Source organism: Clinocottus analis, unplaced genomic scaffold (genome assembly GCF_023055335.1).
Source record: "Clinocottus analis isolate CAN_PGR_092001 unplaced genomic scaffold, fCliAna1.0.p SCAF_1, whole genome shotgun sequence".
Lineage (NCBI taxonomy): Eukaryota > Metazoa > Chordata > Actinopteri > Perciformes > Cottidae > Clinocottus > Clinocottus analis.
The window spans coordinates 17,464,428-17,483,317 of NW_027175820.1; the positions used below are offsets into that span (position 1 = coordinate 17,464,428).

The following is an 18,890-nucleotide window of genomic DNA, read 5'->3' on the forward strand; positions in this document are numbered from 1 at the left end:
GTTGAAATGTATGACTTTATTTGTCTCCTGCCTGTTCTCCAGTCTATACACCATTTTGTTTGTCATGTTTTTTTGCAGTGTCACAAGCTAAATATCTAGGGGTCAACTTAACAGCTAAAAAATATTCAAACGATTCACAATTTCACAAAAAATAATAGAATAATGTATCATTATTTTGATAGCAAGGGTATAGCTAGCAATCTAAACAGAGTAGAGGGATTTCTGTAACTGTAACAAACTGAACCTACACATACACGGGTCTTCAGGTAACACTGATAATACTACTAATAGCGCTGGAGAATAAAAGGTTCAGTCACAATTGATGTATTGGCAATGCCTCGCTAATGAAGCCTGATTCGGAGAACATTCACACCAAAACAGAACATACATTATTCACAACCTGAATATTTGTGAATATGAAAAACTCTTTCTTCCAAACATGGCTTTGAGAGATTAAATTTTGAGCTGCTCCACAAACAAAAGTCAAAGACAAAATCACTGTATCCCTTATGTCTATGGTTAAAAAGTAGGGGTTTTTTTTTCCATTTTCACAAAAATCTGGTTCTTACCAACCAAGTTCTTAGGAATATTGTACAAGTTCGTTTTAGCATATATTTTAATTTACAACTGGGAAAAATGTCCAGAGCTCCAGCCGTAGTGCAAACTAGCACACAAAGGAAATACATTCTTCTACACATTACGCTCCAAATTACTTCTCATAATCCTCACCAGTTTGATCAAGCCACATGAAAAGAAATAAAGTTCAGCATCAACATCAATCATGTCAATTAGCCATATACAACTTTGGCCACTGTAAATATTTCAGTATTTGTAAGGAGAAAAAAAGAACATTTAAAGTAACAGTAACTTACAAAGCATGTCAATAAATAACTTGTTTGTCTTGAAGCACCAAACCACATCGCCAGTGTCCACTACTTTATCATTAATTGTGCAAGGTGTGCTTGGGCTTATATAACTACAGCTGAAATCTACGGTGGACATGTCCAGTGATGTTCCTTTAGATTTTATTGAGTGCTTTGCTGGTTGGCTGCTTCCTTCATGCATAGCTGTTGGTTGTGACCAGCAGCTCGTACGCAGGATCATGACCTCTCCTGCACAACACAACGCAGGCACAGAGCATGCCCAGCATCTGTAGGCACACAGCAAGTGAACAAAAGAAAAGCTGTTATGCGAGTCCTTATGCCTTTCAGAACACTTGGCAGGAAAACAACACAAGCGCTAATGACCTTGTGGATTCATTTTATTTTTTTACCACTTTGCTATGGAAATCACACTATTTAAGCAAATAACGTTGCACTCAAAAGCATCCTCTTTTAGCACACGCAGGCTGCATGCTGTGTTATAATGAGAATGTTTGAGTGTAATACTAAGTGATTGGGCATGCTGTCAGTCGCTGCTTTCCTGGTCAGCAGCCGCCATGCTGAGATTTTAAACTCAATAAGAACTAGAATTAGTTGACACAATTAGGTCAGAGCTGCTGTTCGCTCAGTTTGTGTTGAGGGAGATGACTGCAGTTTTAATTATGCTCCCAATAAACATGCTTTTCACTTGATTGAAACACAGTTATTGAATAAGATGCATGTTGTGTGTTTTCTGCAGAGAGGCAGCAATTTTGCATGTGTATTCCAACATTCACCGTTGTATTAAATTCCAAATAAGTAGCTGAGAGGCTATTGCCAAGCTAGGACTTGCACTGATTGACTCTACTTAAAAACATTGGTAGCATTAAAGTTGTCCTCCTTACCTGTATAGATGCAAAAGTGAGTGCAGCCCAGATGACGTACATCATGATCTCCTTTAACTTTTTCACCACAAGAGCTTCGCAACCCTACAAACGAAAAGGAATGACATTAAAATAGTTTCACAGGTAGAACATTTCTCACAAAACAAAACCAGAATAACAGCCGACAACCTTTTACACTGTACTTCTGTTTGTGCCACGGAAGAAAGAAAATGCCATCCATAACTTGAACTGAAAGTTCAAGTTATGGATGGCATGTGGTTATGTGGGTTTAGCATCTTGTTTGTACCTCTTGGTAGAGATCCGCAGGTCGAGTGAGAGTGCCGGAACAGATAGTGATGCTGGGCTGGCAGCAGCTCACTGGGACACTGTTGTTTTTAGATTCTTTAAACCAGCGCGTGTTCCTCCAGTCAGAGTAGTTGTGGATACCACAGCAGTGAAGCTAACAGGACCATGGAAAAGAATAGAGAGGAAAAATACTCAGAGTCTAAAGTTCATAATACATTTTTTTTTTTTTTTAAAGTATATTCATTAAAATGTAAATGTTTGTTTACATGAGAATATATCTGTCGAACATAGCATGTTGTCTTCTTACCTGCCTCTGCACATAGTCGATGGCGCGGCTGGGGGCGTCAGTGTTAGTGCCATTGTATTCGTCGTAAACCTTCTGTATGGAGTGGTTCACCTCATCTTCTACCTGAAATAAAAGCAGCAGCAGTTACTGCCCCTGCTCAGTGACTGCAATTTGCATATGTTATCTCTAAGGGACAGATTTTCACATTATTATGAAGCTAATTTACAATGTAGGCCCTTAAGTAACACTTTTAACCAATGGGATTTGTAGTACTTGAGAGAGGCTAAACAAATCAACATTAATTAATTCTAGCAAAGCAAGTTTTGAAACAACAACATGACGCAACAAAATGTTAAGTTTTGCGAAAATTAATGCTATGAACTATATAAATTTTTATTTTCCACAACTAAAAGCAGACAGAGAAACAAAATACCACACATATGAATGAAAAGCTTGAGTTTCTGTTAAAATGCTGCAAACCCACTTCCATTTAACTTCACTTGGGAAATACAATTGTAGTCCAATGAGACTGTTTACCTTTGCCCTGTATGTGTAGCCAAGCACCACCACCACACACTCTGTCACAAACACCAGCAACAGAATGGCAGCAAACTGAAAAGACAACAAAGATAAATTGTTCAGAGCCTTTTTAGTAAAGTGAGTTAGAAATAAAATGATTACTTGACATTGCTCGTGATTTTTTAGTGCTATTTAATTAGCAAAGTAGTCCACACTCACAGTTGCCAGACCACAGGAGCTTTCACGTATTGTTGCACAGCAGCCAATCAAGCCGATGATGAAGAGGAGAGTCCCGACTGCAATTATTATGATAGCAGGAATCAAAGTGTACACATCTTCAAAGAAGTGGTCATAGTCGTCATATGTGATAAACACATAGGCTCCGATGTAGCATAAAATCCCAGCTGCAGCCTGCAGAGAGAAACACAAAGCACAGACAAAGTAAGACTGAGGACTTTTTTTAAATTGTATATTGAAATGTTAAACTCTGTCTTATGCATTTTCTTTTTTTTCTCTTTGTAAATAGGGGTGATTTGTTCATCTTAAATTAAAATATACAGTGCTAAATTGAATTCAAGACTAAATAAATGAAATAGCAAACATGAAATAGATAAATAACTTGGTAAAAACAATTACTTTTCATACATACAAAAAAAAACATTTAGCTCAAATTGACAAAGAAACACATTTGAGAGGCCATTTGTTATGTTTCATCCATCCTGGGAGATGATACAGCCTTTTTTTTTAATTATAAATAAACCAAAGAGAGCAATATTCAATATCCATGTATATCTTAATCCATCACTGTTAATTCCATGATTCAATAGCTCACAGAGCAGCCGCCAGAGGACCGAACAGCTGCTGCATAACGTCATTGCTCCAACTTGTGGGCTGCAATACCGACACAGTGTAGCCTGCTGCCTTCACGTTATTGCTTGTCCACCGAGTGCCCCCTTTAACGGGACTTTGTGACCGTGAATATACTGCCTTCAAAGAGCAGCTCGTCCATCGCCATCTGCAGACTGCAGCGCATCTCTGGCGCAGTTCGCTAGCTTGCTAACGCGCTCCATCCCTGGCCTCTACGGGATGCTGCACATTGTCCAAACGGCCGTCCGCGTGTTTCTTACCCAAAATATGAGATTGAGAAAAACCAACACGGTTTTGGATGACGTGATTCCACACTGTCCCATGGTAACTTGAGCTCCAAAATTAAAACTGTGACTATAAAAATATATATTGATGCACCTGCACCTTTGCTGTTATGATAATAAAATGGCTCCGGTGGTCCCGTCCCAAAGTGCAGATTCTTCTGGGCTCGACCAATGAAAACGCCGCGAAAAGAAAAAAGGTCACATGCTCCGATGACATCATCATTCAAAAAAAACAAATTGTGATGGACTATACTTGAATGTTTAGCTCTGTAGCAATGTTCATTGCATCCTATGTACACAGTGCGGCGTGTGCATTCAATACACTGGTTATGTTGTATGTCACTTTTTCTTTCTTTTTTTTTAAAGTTAATCATCACAGTGCATCACTGCAACCTCGTTGCACACTTTCTTACACACCCATCATATAATTATGTGTTTAAAAAACTTTAAAAAAAAATAAAATAAAAAAGTAGTTTAATCTGACACTTCCAATTGTCATTTAGTTACATGTTTCACCAAAAAAGAGATTTATATTAAGTCAGTGGGATGTAAGGCGTCATGAGCAAAAGGAATAATTCCATCAATCATTTACACCTGTCTGGGTCTGCCAGACTAGTAGTTAAAGAGAGCAAATAAATTACTTTATAAATGCAGCATATGTTGATTTCTCAATGGCATTAAATCAATGCAGGTCGTAGGTTTGCAATAACTCAGCTTTACTGATGCTGGTGTGATCATGGTTTGTTAGAGGTCTGAACAAGCAGCTCCCCTTTCCCGAACATGAAGGTTTACTGTAAGCCTCTTGAAAAACACTGACGGGCAGCATCAGCATAGAAAAAGCTTTCAGGGTTTATTTCATGGCATTTTCAGCCACATGATGGCAGTATAGCATTGCTGGTTTTACACTGGTTTCAAACGAGAGAGAGATATATCAAGCGTAAGCGGTTGGTAAAAACACCCTACAACCATATGACAAACCTGAGGATGACTATACATTTTTTCAGATGTTCAGTCTGAATAAAATGATAAGACATGCAGTGCACTAATACATTCCTGTGTAGAAATGAATTAACTTGAGATGCTTTCTTTACAAAAACACATGACTCTCCTCTGAGGGCAAGATGGATTACTCTATTGAATATTTGTATCTTTGGGGCACTCTATCCACAAGAAGTTGGACTGGTGCCTGAAGACTTGTTTTTATTGAGTTAAAGCTTGTCACATTTGTCTCCGAAAGCTATTGGTGATTCAAACTGAACACTTACAAATTCAAGTGTAAGCCAAGTTTATAATACTGTTGACACAACATACATCTGTAGTGTGAATTATGCATCAACTTTACCTCAGTCATTATTAAACCAGAACAATAAGAAACAAACACATAAGACAGAGTGCAAAAAGTTCCAAAGTATGGCTTTGAATTTGCGTGACATTTTCTTGCAACTAACTACGAGGAATATGTGACTGACTGACTGACTGACTTACATACATTATAGCCTTTTCCACCATGCACTATGGACAATAATGGCTGTTTGGTTAATGTTGTGGTAAATAAATCACCTTGGTTAAGTGTGGCTTTACTAGCTGAAAAAGCAAAAGGCCTTCGTTGGGTTTACATGTTCTACTTCTCTTCTACATGTCAGATGAAAACATAACATTCATTAATTTCAATGCAGTGACAAAAATCATGAATCATCATAAATTGCATGTGCACAACTGCTAATTGAGTTGCCTCAAGAGGTTTCGCTATATTAATTGTCTGGTGAACAGAGCGATATCCTCAACTGTCTGTTGTGTTTGTTCATGTTTAAATGCTTTAAATTAAATAATAAAATCATAAATGCAGAAATAAGGGAGAGGAATTTGAACCTAAATGGTCTTTTATTTTTGGCAAGTCTCAATTTTCTCCTGTGAATTTTGAAATACCTGTATCTTATTTGTGTATAGGTCGACAGAAAAAGGAATTATTGGATACATCTGAATGTGTAAAAGAAGGAAACATTTACTTAAGCAATGGAGCAATTTCAAGTAAACGCAGAGCGTTTGCTAGGTTGAATCTGTCATTCCCCCAGGAGTCACACCTTTAAATTGAGTGGAGAGATTACCTTCCTCTGCAGTTTACACCCTGCAACCTGTTTGGATTTGCACTTTTAGGTTCTTAGGACAGTTTTATTTACTCATTCCCACACTAACACATTCATTATTATTGTACTCAACACATTAAGCTGCTCTGTGCGGTCGCCTGACATTTCATGTTAATTAATAAAGGACACAATATTTGCATGAGAAGATAAAATCTCTCTCAAAATTCAAATACAGACGAGAACATCTTGTGTGCAGACGCTATCAGTAAAAGCAATAAGCTATGCTTGTTCTTTTTTTTTTAGACAATTCAATCATCTGAATATTAGCTCCAAGTGTTTTCACTGCAAAGACTGAGGAACAGTTTGTACTTCAAACAAAAAGAACATTTGAACCAACACAAGAAAATGTGTTTTTAAGTAACTCAATGTCCTCATTGAAGCTGAATGCACATTTGAATGTTTCTGTTTAACAACTCGTATTGTATGTTGCCTACACTGAAAAGGTTCATTTTATTAAATTGTACCTTTTCTAGCCTAACCTTCTGTACAACGTTCCTCAATGTTACAGGTTTTCAAGACTGTTTGACAAAATAAGTTTAGCTTGAAATGTTTTTTTGACAATGAAGGTATTCATTTCAGGACTGCTGTATTTGATTGCATTTCTTTTTTGGTGGACCTAATTAACTGTTCTTTATTCTCACCGTTGAGTTAACCAGGAATCTAGATTACACAACTCTCATCTCATGTTTCCTCCCACGGAAGCAACAGTCAAGGCATTGTGTTAGAGATATTGACGATGAATAGCCCGCAGCGAAAAATATGCCATCTCACCTCACCACTATTGATTGAGAGAATCATCCCTTTATGCAATGACAAGTACAAAAGAAAATATTGATTTCAATGTTAACATATTCAGAAAACTATATTGTGTGATTTATATAAGATGCCTACATTTGGATTTATATAAGTGTTATTTTGGAAATGCCTTTAGTACAAAAGTGAAAAACATTCTTACTCATGCTCAGCAATGGGTTGTTGGTGTTGGGCCTATAAATAAGGAATGTGGAGGTCAAATGTATCAGACCCTTGCAGAGGCAAACACAATGTTGGCATTTTAAAGCCATATTAAAACAATTACAGAAACTGTTCTGTGTTCATTTTAAAAGTTTAGGCACCACGTGCGTTGCTGATGCCTCAATGAGTCACACGTCGCTCACTACATGACGTCGGTAAGCTAAATCCTCTATTAAGAAACACATAAACAGAAAGAAACATGTCTGTGTGCCGACAGAATTTTAGGGTAACAAAATATGATATATTGACACCTTATAATGTATCTGCCGCAGAGTAAAGTCAAAGCAGTGCAAATAATTATTTTATTTAATATAAATAACTTGCAACGACAAGACAATGTGAAATATCATCATCAAAATAAATTGGAAAAACAAAACTTTACGTGTGTTGTAAATGGCAGATGAACAGACAGTTAAAGTAAATTACAATCATGTATTTATTTATAACCCATCAGGTCCGATGACCTGGAATCCGTGTTCATGCGCGACAGACATCCTTTGTATCACTTTCGGCTTTGGATGTAGCTCTCTAAAATCTTCATCAACATGTTCGCCTCCTGAAACAGAGAGCCCATAACACCATATTCAATCAAATAAAATAAAAAGGAATTCCAGTCATTTGTCTGCGCGAGCAAATAAGATCTGCACGCTTGTGGTAATCACCTGGTTTTTCGTGCGGCTCTCTTGTGTATCCACCTGCGCTTGCAACGCCACCCGCAGGAAGTCGTGGAAAAGCTCCACGAGGGCGCTGGGCTCCACGGGGAGGCTGACTTCCAGCGCATCGACGCCCTGCCCCTGAGCTGGAGGCAGCAAGGGGGTATCCATCACGCTCTTCTTGCCCATGAAATGTCCTGCCAAAGCAAAGACAACGCACGTGAACATAAACTCAAACTGAGGGGAGAACAAACCTTTTAGGCATATGACGAAAGCAATGTCGTCAAAGGCAGAACATGTTCGCATGCAAAATGAAATATAGACTATTACATGTGAAAAAATAGGACATTTGATTAAATTAATTATATTCGATGCAAACATGACCGACTCCACAGCTTTTGAAATCAGACGATGATTCTTACCTGTCGCCCAAAGATTGCCTCTTGGATCCACTTTAATTTTTGCAACTTTATTCCTAAGCTCAGTCAGGTCGAAACTGACTGCAGCAGTGAAAGACATGACAGAAAAGAGTACAAGACAAGCAAATAAGCCACAATGGCAAACTCTATTCAGCGTAAAGCCTCTCATCTCAGCGTGGAGTGGCGCACTGTCCTCCAGGGTGCAAATGTTCAAGTGTTTCCTCTCGGTCGTGGATTGCTCAGACGCATCCTGCTTTTATAGGCTCTCCTGTGCGGGGTGGGCTCTGCTTATGTTGCGTCTAGTTCACTTTTAATTCAGCCAGCTGCATGAATCGAAATGTAGCCTACTCAGTCAAGTCATTGTCACGGTTTTGTTTGGACAGAGCCTTTGGCTGTGCGTATTTACGCACCACAAGATGCATCTTTAACTCGGGGCAGATGAGAATGTTTAATGAAAAACTGTCTTCTCAGCCACCAAATTACACCAGCAGCTATAGGGAGCAAATGTTCAGTGAGGGTTCAATAACTAATTGCACATTCTCTGTTAAAGGTTGAGGGATTTTTAGACGTTTTTAAGGACGAGTACGACTGCATTTCATCAAGCTCTTACAATCCACATGAAAACCATCAACATATGCAATGATATATTGCCACGATTAATAAAAGCATCACACATACATAATGACTTATGGCTGTGCACTGTTGGTGTAAATTGTGTGATCCACAACATGGAAGAGGCGATAGTTGACACTTCTCTCTGGAGCAACACATTGAGGGATTTCCTGCCCAGGTCCCCCAACCCCCTCCCACTCTGAGGCCCAGGTCTGGCCCCTAACAATGAGCAACATGACATTTGGCCAGTTGCAGCGTGCTGCTGTGACCATCAGTCCTCTGAGGACAGGAGAACCTGCTGATTCTCGCTGCTAATTTAGAGCTGATAAGACAAACAGCCTCCTTGTCACTTCAGGGGGCTAAAGTTGCAGGTTTGGTGGAAGGGCTGCGGTTTGCGTCATGCTCTTTTCATAACCTTTGGCATTCACACACACACTTGTGATTTTAGACATTCTGCACAGCTGAATGTCAGTCTAATTAGAAGACAGGCTGACCATCACTGCATCACTCTTACCAAGTTCACAGATTAGATGAACGGAGACAGCCGTGGTTTTGTGCAACACTGCATTTTCCTTAAAGGCGTGATGGATATATCACAATTAATTTTTTGGGGGGGGGGCTACTTGGTGTTGCTTTATTCATTCAAGAACACACCAACATGAGAAGATGACAGTGTAGAAGCTCACGCTTCAACTGATACTGGACTAACAGAGCTATATGAAGTTGATCAGAAAAGCCGTTTTAACGGAGAGTGTTTGATATTTGACTTTCTTATTACATGTGTGATGCATCATGTCTATTTGTGACCAGTGAAGCATAATGTTGTGTGTCCAAACATGGCAAAAGAAAAATCCACACAAAGTAGGCAACAAGATCAAGGTTTCATGGGACACAACAACCAATTACAATTTTAGTCAAAGTATCACAACTATTTCCAGTGGATTAATATTATGGTAATATTTATGATTACATGGCTGCGTTGGAAAGCCTCACTCAATTTCATCTTGATTGCGAGCACACGTTCAGTGTGCTCCTGATGTATAAAAGAGAAACGAGGTTAACACTTAACGCTTGTCCAATGAAAAGCTAAGCCCACTTAAAAAGAGACAGTGTGTCAACCACTCCTTGACCTTTACAGAAGAAAGTTATCAAACAACCCATTACATCATTTCATTTCCACAAAAATGTAAAAGCAACACATTACTTATGGTAGTTTGGCAAATTCACCCTAATTTTGGCAGAGCGTACCTCTGGTTTCATCGGGTTTTTAGCTTTAATAATTAAAAACAGGTGGCATGGTGGACAGTGGCTTTTAATGTAACACAGGGGCCGAGAGAAAATGAAACAAATCGTTAAATAATCTATAGTGAATGGTAACCAGATTTAATATTTAATATGAGTCATACTGAGTTTTCATAAAAAACTTCACATATTTTTTCAAAGACAATGAATGAACAGAAAATAAACACAAATAAATGTATCTCGATGAATGCAGTTTCACATTCTGAAGATTACAAATAAAGATACGTTTCAAACTAAATAGTCTAGTTCCCCTCACAAAAATATTTTTAAAGCTTGAATTTTTCCAATGTAAACACCCTATCCACATTTCTACAAAATGTTCAAATAAATGGTACAAAAAAGCCAGTTGGGTTTGACAAAATCTAACTTAATTCTGTTTTGAAAGGCATGACTGAGGTTTCCTGGACGTAGTTTATCATTTGTGAGCCGTGACGTTTGGGTATCTCACTCTCGATGGACCAACACAAAGAGACCCAGCAGGAAGAGTACAGCATACTGCAGAATGAACACAGAAGATTTGACAAATTAGATGGTCATGCCGAAATATTCAAGCAAAAAAACTAAGCAATTCTTGTCAAAGAAAAAGGTGCGATGGCGTCCACCAACTTACTTTGAACTTGGGGTAATCATTCATGAGAATGGTGACAATTCCAATGTATGGCACAAACCTGGAGATGGTAAAAAATGCTTACGGTCAAAAGATTGCATTGATGCATCAAATATGTTAAATATTTTACTGATAACATTTCCCACAGTACACAAAAGTTCGACAACTTAGGTCACTTTTATGACTTTTGTAACATAATGGATGTAATAAGACATCGGCGATCCGATGTCATTGGCCTTTGTTGGAATGATGGTAAAACATGTCATAAGAACTTTAATAATCAGAGAACACCCTTCTGGTAAGGGTCTATTGCCATCATTTTTTTGTTTATATCATTTGAGCTGGTCGCAATAAATTTGCGTAATCGTTGGATTTCACAATCATGTGAAAAGACTAATGTGGCAAGAAATAGGAAGTGAAATAGACACATTTGCATCAGCAAGATGATGACGATGATAATGATAATAGAGAGTCGCTAGGAACGGGTCTCTTGATTCATAATGGTTTGTCTCTGATATACATTGCAGCTCCTCAAGACTCAAGTTCCTGTGTTTTGCTTTCTGTTGGGTAAAATGAAGCGGGTTAGTCTTAAGCTGGAACGGTTAATCCCTGTTGCATATTAACTTTTCAAGCCTCCCTCTACAGTCATTGAAAGTCTTGAACCACTTTTTCGTTACATTTGTTACAGGCAGCCGAAACACACGTTTAGAACAAGCTACGTAAAATAAGTATGTGCGGCAGAGCGAGAGGTCAAACTCTGTTTCAGCAAACTATTTGAAGATTAATCCACTCCTTTAATGACCACATACTTTTGATGAGCAGCCATTGCAATGTACAACATGGATTTAGGTGTAGTTGCAAAGCCAAACTGAACAGAGCTTGTTGACATAAAATGGAAGACAAATAAACCGTAAATTGCTAATAATTGTTTGAAGATTGATCTAAAATTAAAGAATTGTGACTGCCATATTCTGAATAAACATAAACATCTGCTCAAACATCCACCCAGTTTCAGTCTTTAATGCCCTTCTTATCTGTAGGGATGGATTTGATCTCTGTGTGTGAAGGTGTAATTAGTATTTCCTGCGCAACCGCTTGCAATTAGATTTGTTTGTACAAAGGTGGGTATAGAGACGACTATTGTCTAGTTTTTCCGCAATATCGCATCATGCACACCACATCTGGTAAGGTTCTTGTTTTGTTTGTACAATAAACAACTAGAACGCAGTGATGGAGTCATGCTATTTGTTTGAACATGGCGCGTCAGACAGAGCTCGCCACATTAGCCCTCTTAGTGCCTAATTGCCATCTTTGAAAGTCACTTTAACACCGTCTCTCTCATTCAACTCGACGAGCAGTGATGAAACACATGAATTGCATACGTCCTACCTTGTTCAACATAAATTAACTGGCAACGATAATAGAACAACTCTAATTCCCAAATATTAAAACAACAAAGATGAGAAATTGCTGTTTTTTGCATAATACTTCGTTTCAGTTTGTCACCAACCAATGAAAATTGGATTAGATCCATTAGATTGTAAGTGTGACTTTTATTGAGTCCACCCCCTGCAGAAAAGCTTTGGCAACACTTCTTGTTATTGTATTGTTGCCAATACAGACTATTGACTTTAATACATTTTCTTGGACTTTTCAAACTTTCATTTACGGCAATTATTGTCCAGTTTTGAGTGAGAAACATACTACAATAGGTTAAGTTATCTGTCCTATTTCTTATTATTATGGATTTTTCCTCCAAACAATGTACTTACCCTCTAGCTCGCCCCACCACATCTTTTTTCTCCAGCCAGTGTTGGCCCTGCTTGTACAGTCCTCTGTCGTCCACTGCATTGTTGTCCCCTTTGGTCAAGAACTTAATGTCGCCATTTTCCCTGTAAACAAAGTATCAGTGTGATTTTAGACCACAACGAACACAAAGTCCTCCTTTTCCACACATCTGTGTCTGGATGAGGATGCATGATGAGCGTGAAATATCACAGAGGCCTGAAAGGCATGAATCTAACACTACTAATAAAATGTGTCTTCATACTTTTCATGGATCTTTAGTACTCTGTGTACAATTGGAATCTCTCTGCCTTCTATCCTGAAGACAACAATCTCTCCAACTCTGATTGGATCCTCTACTCGGTTGGTCAGAAACAGCAGGTCTCCTCTGTGGAAAGCTGGCTCCATACTCCCACTGGAATACATATCATCAAACTCATTAGCTAAGACATTGTATACATATATTTATATAGAATATTTCTACTTGTATTGAATAATATGCAATGCCAATCTTAAACATAACAGACATAGGCACAACTTGTCAGTAGCCAGTTCTTTCAGAGTTAAAAACACACTAAATGTTTACAGTGTGGATTGGTTAGAAATTGAAAAAACAAGAAACCAACTCAGCTCAATAGCATATTGCAATGTTTACAAACCAACAAGGATGCATTAATAACTGACTCAACATGACTGCTCAACATTAAATGGCACGAGATTAAGATAATGAAAAAAGACTGCATCAGGTGGGCAGAATAACCATGAATCCCAGGGAGTTACGAGCCATGCCACCACCTGAACAGCTCAGTCGTATGTGTCCTAAGAGTATGATCAACAGGTCAACATAGTTACTATTGACTACAGATTACTGTAGACTAACAACAGGAAGGCATGAGCACCAATTAGCACATAATTTAACACAACTTTATTTTAAGCAACTAACTTATGTTCATACATTTTCACAGAATCAGAAAGTAATTATGTAAATGTTGTGTTTCAGAATGATCCCAAGGGCAAATATATTATTGCATTTAGCATAATGAAGGCTAAAGGGTGACTTGCATTTAATATTATTTTAGTTTTCAAAGGTTTGGCATGGCTCAGTAAAACTGGAGCTAAAGAAATGGACTTTGGACAGTCAAATAAAGCTTTCCTAATCTGTTGTTGCTTTTTCGGAAGAAAAACAACCAAATCTAACTCTGTACTACAGAGAGATTCGTAATTCCTCAATATAGTTGAGTTAAAATGTGCCGTTATTCAGTCTGGTATTGCCAATGACCACTTATGTCACAAATGTACAATAGATAGAGAGATGCTATATAAGGGCTGCATATGCCAAATTAAGGCATAATCGAAACCTAGTTCCCAACAAACTTACCTGAGAACCACAACAATTGGACTTTCACTGCCAGTGACAACCATCAGTCCCTTCCAGATCATCAGAGCAGAGGAAACAATCATACCAAAGTTCAGCACCTGGTAATAGAGCTAACAAAAAAGGAATATTTTAATTAGATTTCCAACAACCCATCAAAACATACGTGTGTATAGCTATAAATAACACGAATCCAGGTATTAACCATCTCAAGACCTAACTTGGTGAACTCTTAATTGTACCCCCAAATGTTTGATAAGATCAAATCCAAAGGGGCTTTACTGGTAACGTGGAGCTAATCTGAGGTTAGACTGTAGCTACCGGTGCCTTTACATTAGTGTGGTAAAATGAGGACAACAGCTAGCCACAACGAAGTCAGGAGTGTTGTTTGAACAAGGTTACTAAGTGTATTTCATACTGTAGTACAAAAGGGAACTTAAAGAGACACATGAGCACGAAACAGTGCACTTTCTATGTTGCTAACAGGTGATAGACAGGCTCCAGCGGCGGCTAGTTAATGTTAGCTCAGCGTACAAAGAGGCGCTCGTAACATCAGAGAAAACTCATGTTCGGCTACATACCTGCCGCTTATTCATGCGCCGAACATCGTCGAGAAAGTCTAACGACAACATGGTTGCGAATACTACTGGAAAGAAAAAATACCTAAATCACATGAAGACGTTTAAGTAATTGGCATATGGATGCACGGTCCAACACCGAAAATTGCATCCGAATCTTCCGGGTGCGAGCAACCGGAAGTCCCGCCCACGAGCAAGCGCTGTGTCGAGGTGTCAGTTCGGGATACGAGAGAGATCAGCGAGGCGGTGGACGAACACGAAATGAAACGTGTCGCAAGCTTTACGTTTGTTCAATAGTGTTTTACAGTAGTTTATGGACAGCCAAGAGGGAATATGACATTAAAATACGGACAGTAATGGGATAATGATGAATTTGGTGATAATTCCCCTGTGTGGATTCAGCAGTTGCAGTATAAAGTTGGAAGAGTGAAAATATAAAGTCGACAAAAACAATAACTATTAATATAATGCATAATTATACCTGATAGTGTAAGAGTGCATGCAGAATGTACATGATTATGATATCCTTTCAGATTACTCATTAGCTTCTCTTTTGATACAAATATGTCCTTCTCATTGAGAGCCAAGTGGAGTAAAGCTTAACAGTGACATAATGATTTTGACTCATGAACCAAACAAGCACCAATATAAACAATTCGTCTGAAATAGCAATTCATGGCGTATTAATGACCGCCTTTAAAGGTGGATAAAATTATGTAAATAAATCAGGGCATAAAGTGAATGGAGGGGAGTTTACTTTCCACTACAACCTTAATCAACACCTGCATTGTCAACAATGGAGTAATCTAACACGCACTAAACAAGTGAGAAGCTTCCAACACCACTAATTATTAACTGCTGCTTTCTTTTATAGTGGACACATCTAATTTCCTAGAGGATGTGCGTTTGACTGAGTAAGTGATAACATTGACACACCTGAAACACACCTGCCATGTTTGTTTGTTAAATTATGTTGGCATTTATATGACTAATATTTAATTATTTTTTCCCTCAGTGTTTGCAAGTCAAGTCAATATCATTTCTTGGAGACTGTCTTGTCTGTGTGTTTTTCTGAAATGTACGTAAAAAAAATGATGGGGTCTATGTCGTACTGAGATGTTTTTTTTTTTTTTAAGTTTACCTCATCGAAAATTCGAACCACAAATATTGAACTATAAAAATAGTTGTATACAGTACTTCTCCACGGAAGAAAAAGTATATATATATATATATATATATATATATATATATATATATATATATATATATATATATATATATATATATATATATATATATATATATATAAAATCCTCAAATCCTCTCCAGTTTTGGTATCAATTAAAAACCAAGTTAAAATATATATCTAACTTCATAACAAAACTTTCCTCTGTGTAATATGGTGCAAGCAGCATGAAGTGCTCCAAGTGCACTTATGGAACAATGGCAGCTGTGAAGTTCCCAAACACTGCAAAGTTCAGTTATTCATTAATGTGTCTGCATCTCTTGGGCAGTTTCTCAGCTACAAGTAATATTGCATTCCACTTAAAAAATTTAAAAAAAATTAAAAAGTGTGCCTTGCATATTTCTGAAAGATACATTTGTCCGAATTCACACTTTTGTGCATGCCTAATGTAAGTCAAAAAACAGGGTGTGAATGCAAAACTTCACAGCTGTTGTGGCTTTTACTCCATCAGACTGTTGTGATCTAGTGGCTATCCTTTCCATGTGCCATACAGAGCATGCTGTGCACTATATCTGAAAATCACTTTTACTGCAACCTCTCTGAGCAATTGAGGATGTTGGTTGTGAAGTGATACAAACTCATGTTTTGATTATTTTTTTAAAATCCCATCCCATCAAAAGCAATATTGAAAAGCATGAAAGCTGTTCAGAGGTTGTCCCTAATGCCTCTTGATTATGAATAGCCCGGGATTGTTACTAGATGATAGGCCTGTTGTTTTTGTGATAGATATTACAGATACCTCTTGACATCCAGGTGTTAGAAGTGGCTTTGTCGTGCTTTATGCAAAACAGAATTGAGAAGATTTAGAAGCATGTTGTAGCAGATTCAGCTCGTAACCACACACCTCCTCTTCCTCTGCGGTATTTGAAAAGAGGATTGCTCAGCCCTATTGTAAAGCGCTTCATCATGTGCATATCATCCATGCATAGACAGCATTTAGACAACTCCGATAGTATTCAGATTTAGCCTTTATGTTCCCTCATGAGAGGAGATAACATGAGATATGCATCAGAATGTCACTATTTTGTTGTCAGCAATAGCTTGCTGTGATATGGTAGATTACCTCAGCATTAACAATCAACTTAGCAATGGCATAGAGACCACTGGCAGCCTGGAACTTATGGTGGGCTGGAGATAAAACTTTTTTCAAATGCCAACGGGTCTGTGGCATTTAGGGACCGGTGATCATTTTCATATAATCTGCCTAAATGTTCACAACTACCCTGGCCTGCTGATGGTAATTGAGGTCAGTCAGGCACAACAATGTGAGGTCAGGCAGCCTTGTGAGAGAGGCCACATACACACTTGTCGCTGTATCTGTTTTCCCTCTTTTTTCATTTGCTTTAATGAGATCTTACATCGTGGCTTTGATGTTGTATAAATATTGTCTGGCAGAATGTAAAGATGTTATTCTATATATCAGTCAAAACTACCAAAATGAAATAAGATCTTTGTGTGGAGGAGCATATTTTTTACATGTTGCCACATAATGAGTCTGAATGTGAGACTGAATTCTACAAATGTGTTTAATGTGCTAAAAGGCTCCGAGTGTGAGGTCTTCATATTAACTCAACATGATGTCCTATTAAATTAGATGGCGTTTAATTAGGCCTAAATGTACACACAATTTCTACTGTTGGGGACTAACAATTCTTTCATTTGCTGCGTCTTATCATGGGTATTAATGCTGAGATTACTGTGAACGAATTAGTGCTCGTCAGTGCATTTGGTCAGAGCTACTCAGCGCAGCAGGAAGAGCTGTGCCAATGCATCTTTTCTCTGTAATTTCCACGATTTGCTCATAATTATTTCTGTAACGCATTGCAGGAAATTCATTCGGATGTCTCATTGTCATTGTCATTATTCCTCTCAGACAGGGTTTCATTCAAGTTAATTTCCAAAATAACATTGATTTTACATATTTTTCCATTGATAGTATTGTGGATAAACCTCTACGCAAACTATACTTTTATTTTCATGTGCATTTTGTGATGAGTATGTTACGTTTCACAGCTCTATACCCACCATTTGTTTACTATTGTGCTTTTTCATTATTACCATTTGAAAAGTGATAATCGGTGACTAAATATTTTACTCATGGAACCCTTCAAGGTAAAAACAAACTGTAAAAACAAACTGTAATGAAAGTAGTACTACGAATCAGAATCAGATGTATTTCCATTAAGGGTTTCTCAGAAAACTAGTTTTTTTTTGGTATATTGGGGCATAAACATAGAGAAATGAAATTTAAAAATTAAATCAAGTAGGGTGGTTCAGCTCATGCTAAATAACCACAATGTTACTAAATAAATTATTTAAAAAATACCATAATAAATACAACGCATGTTAATAGAAAAAAAGAAAAAATACATAGAAAATAGAAAGAATTATATAACTAATATATACAAGAAACATGAATATTGAATAGAAGAAAAATACAATACACATGTGAAGAAATACTAACACTGACAGAGGTGACATTGAAAGTGAAACCTTTATTTGATGACCTCCAAAGATAATCAAGCATTCGCCTCAATATATTCATATAGAAAGTTTGGTCAACTAAAACAGACATCATTTGAAACTTTAAGAGCCCGGAAGTTGTTTCACGTGTCTCATAATGGTGCGGTGATTTAACAAACAGTAGGTGGCAGGAGTGTCTTGTTGTATGGCAGGTCCAAACTCATCCATGTTGTTATTACACATCAGTTATACTACATCCAGCCTGTTCACCTGCGATACCCCCCGTGTGTCTGGTCCTAACATACTGTATCTGCACGTCGTCTGAATAGTGAATGGAGGGCAGCAGGTTCAGCATCATGTGGACACGTGGTGGAAATCAATTAATTATGAGACCCGTGAGCCAGATGTCATGCAGTCTTGTTCTATTTACATTAAATTAAAGATTAGGTCTCATTGTTAAAGAATATTGATTGCAACTTGTCGTCTGTGGATGCCATATGATCTGGGGTTTTTTAAGTGACTATCACGCACTGGCCAATGTGCATTGTGTTACAAATTGTTTGGTATGTTGACAGGTTACAAGGTAAGCGTTTTCAGTTCACTTACACAGCAAAGCCAAAACTTCATTTAAAAAAACTTGTATTACCTTACTGCAAACATGTTTTATAAATTATAACAAAACAGTT

The 18,890-nt window shown here is 37.8% G+C and overlaps 3 protein-coding genes across 3 annotated transcripts; all 3 read right to left on the reverse strand.

The window, feature by feature from the left end:
• Position 1: 1 nt before the first annotated feature.
• On the reverse strand, positions 2-4,149 carry LOC137800169 (tetraspanin-3-like). Its single transcript, XM_068597258.1, has 7 exons — positions 3,983-4,149; positions 3,075-3,266; positions 2,874-2,948; positions 2,358-2,459; positions 2,052-2,204; positions 1,766-1,849; positions 2-1,150 (listed from the first exon to the last, which is right to left on the reverse strand). Exons 1-7 carry the CDS (start codon positions 4,043-4,045, stop codon positions 1,058-1,060), a joined length of 762 nt encoding a protein of 253 aa, XP_068453359.1. The 5' UTR covers positions 4,046-4,149; the 3' UTR covers positions 2-1,057.
• Positions 4,150-7,494: 3,345 nt separating this feature from the next.
• nmbb (neuromedin Bb) lies at positions 7,495-8,483 on the reverse strand. Its single transcript, XM_068575957.1, has 3 exons — positions 8,240-8,483; positions 7,827-8,014; positions 7,495-7,720 (listed from the first exon to the last, which is right to left on the reverse strand). The coding sequence occupies exons 1-3, from the start codon at positions 8,403-8,405 to the stop codon at positions 7,667-7,669; spliced, it is 408 nt and encodes a 135-aa protein (XP_068432058.1). The 5' UTR covers positions 8,406-8,483; the 3' UTR covers positions 7,495-7,666.
• Positions 8,484-10,455: 1,972 nt separating this feature from the next.
• sec11a (SEC11 homolog A, signal peptidase complex subunit) lies at positions 10,456-14,653 on the reverse strand. Its single transcript, XM_068572868.1, has 6 exons — positions 14,499-14,653; positions 13,921-14,030; positions 12,808-12,957; positions 12,530-12,649; positions 10,761-10,818; positions 10,456-10,645 (listed from the first exon to the last, which is right to left on the reverse strand). Exons 1-6 carry the CDS (start codon positions 14,547-14,549, stop codon positions 10,595-10,597), a joined length of 540 nt encoding a protein of 179 aa, XP_068428969.1. The 5' UTR covers positions 14,550-14,653; the 3' UTR covers positions 10,456-10,594.
• Between the last annotated feature and the right edge of the window lie 4,237 nt (positions 14,654-18,890).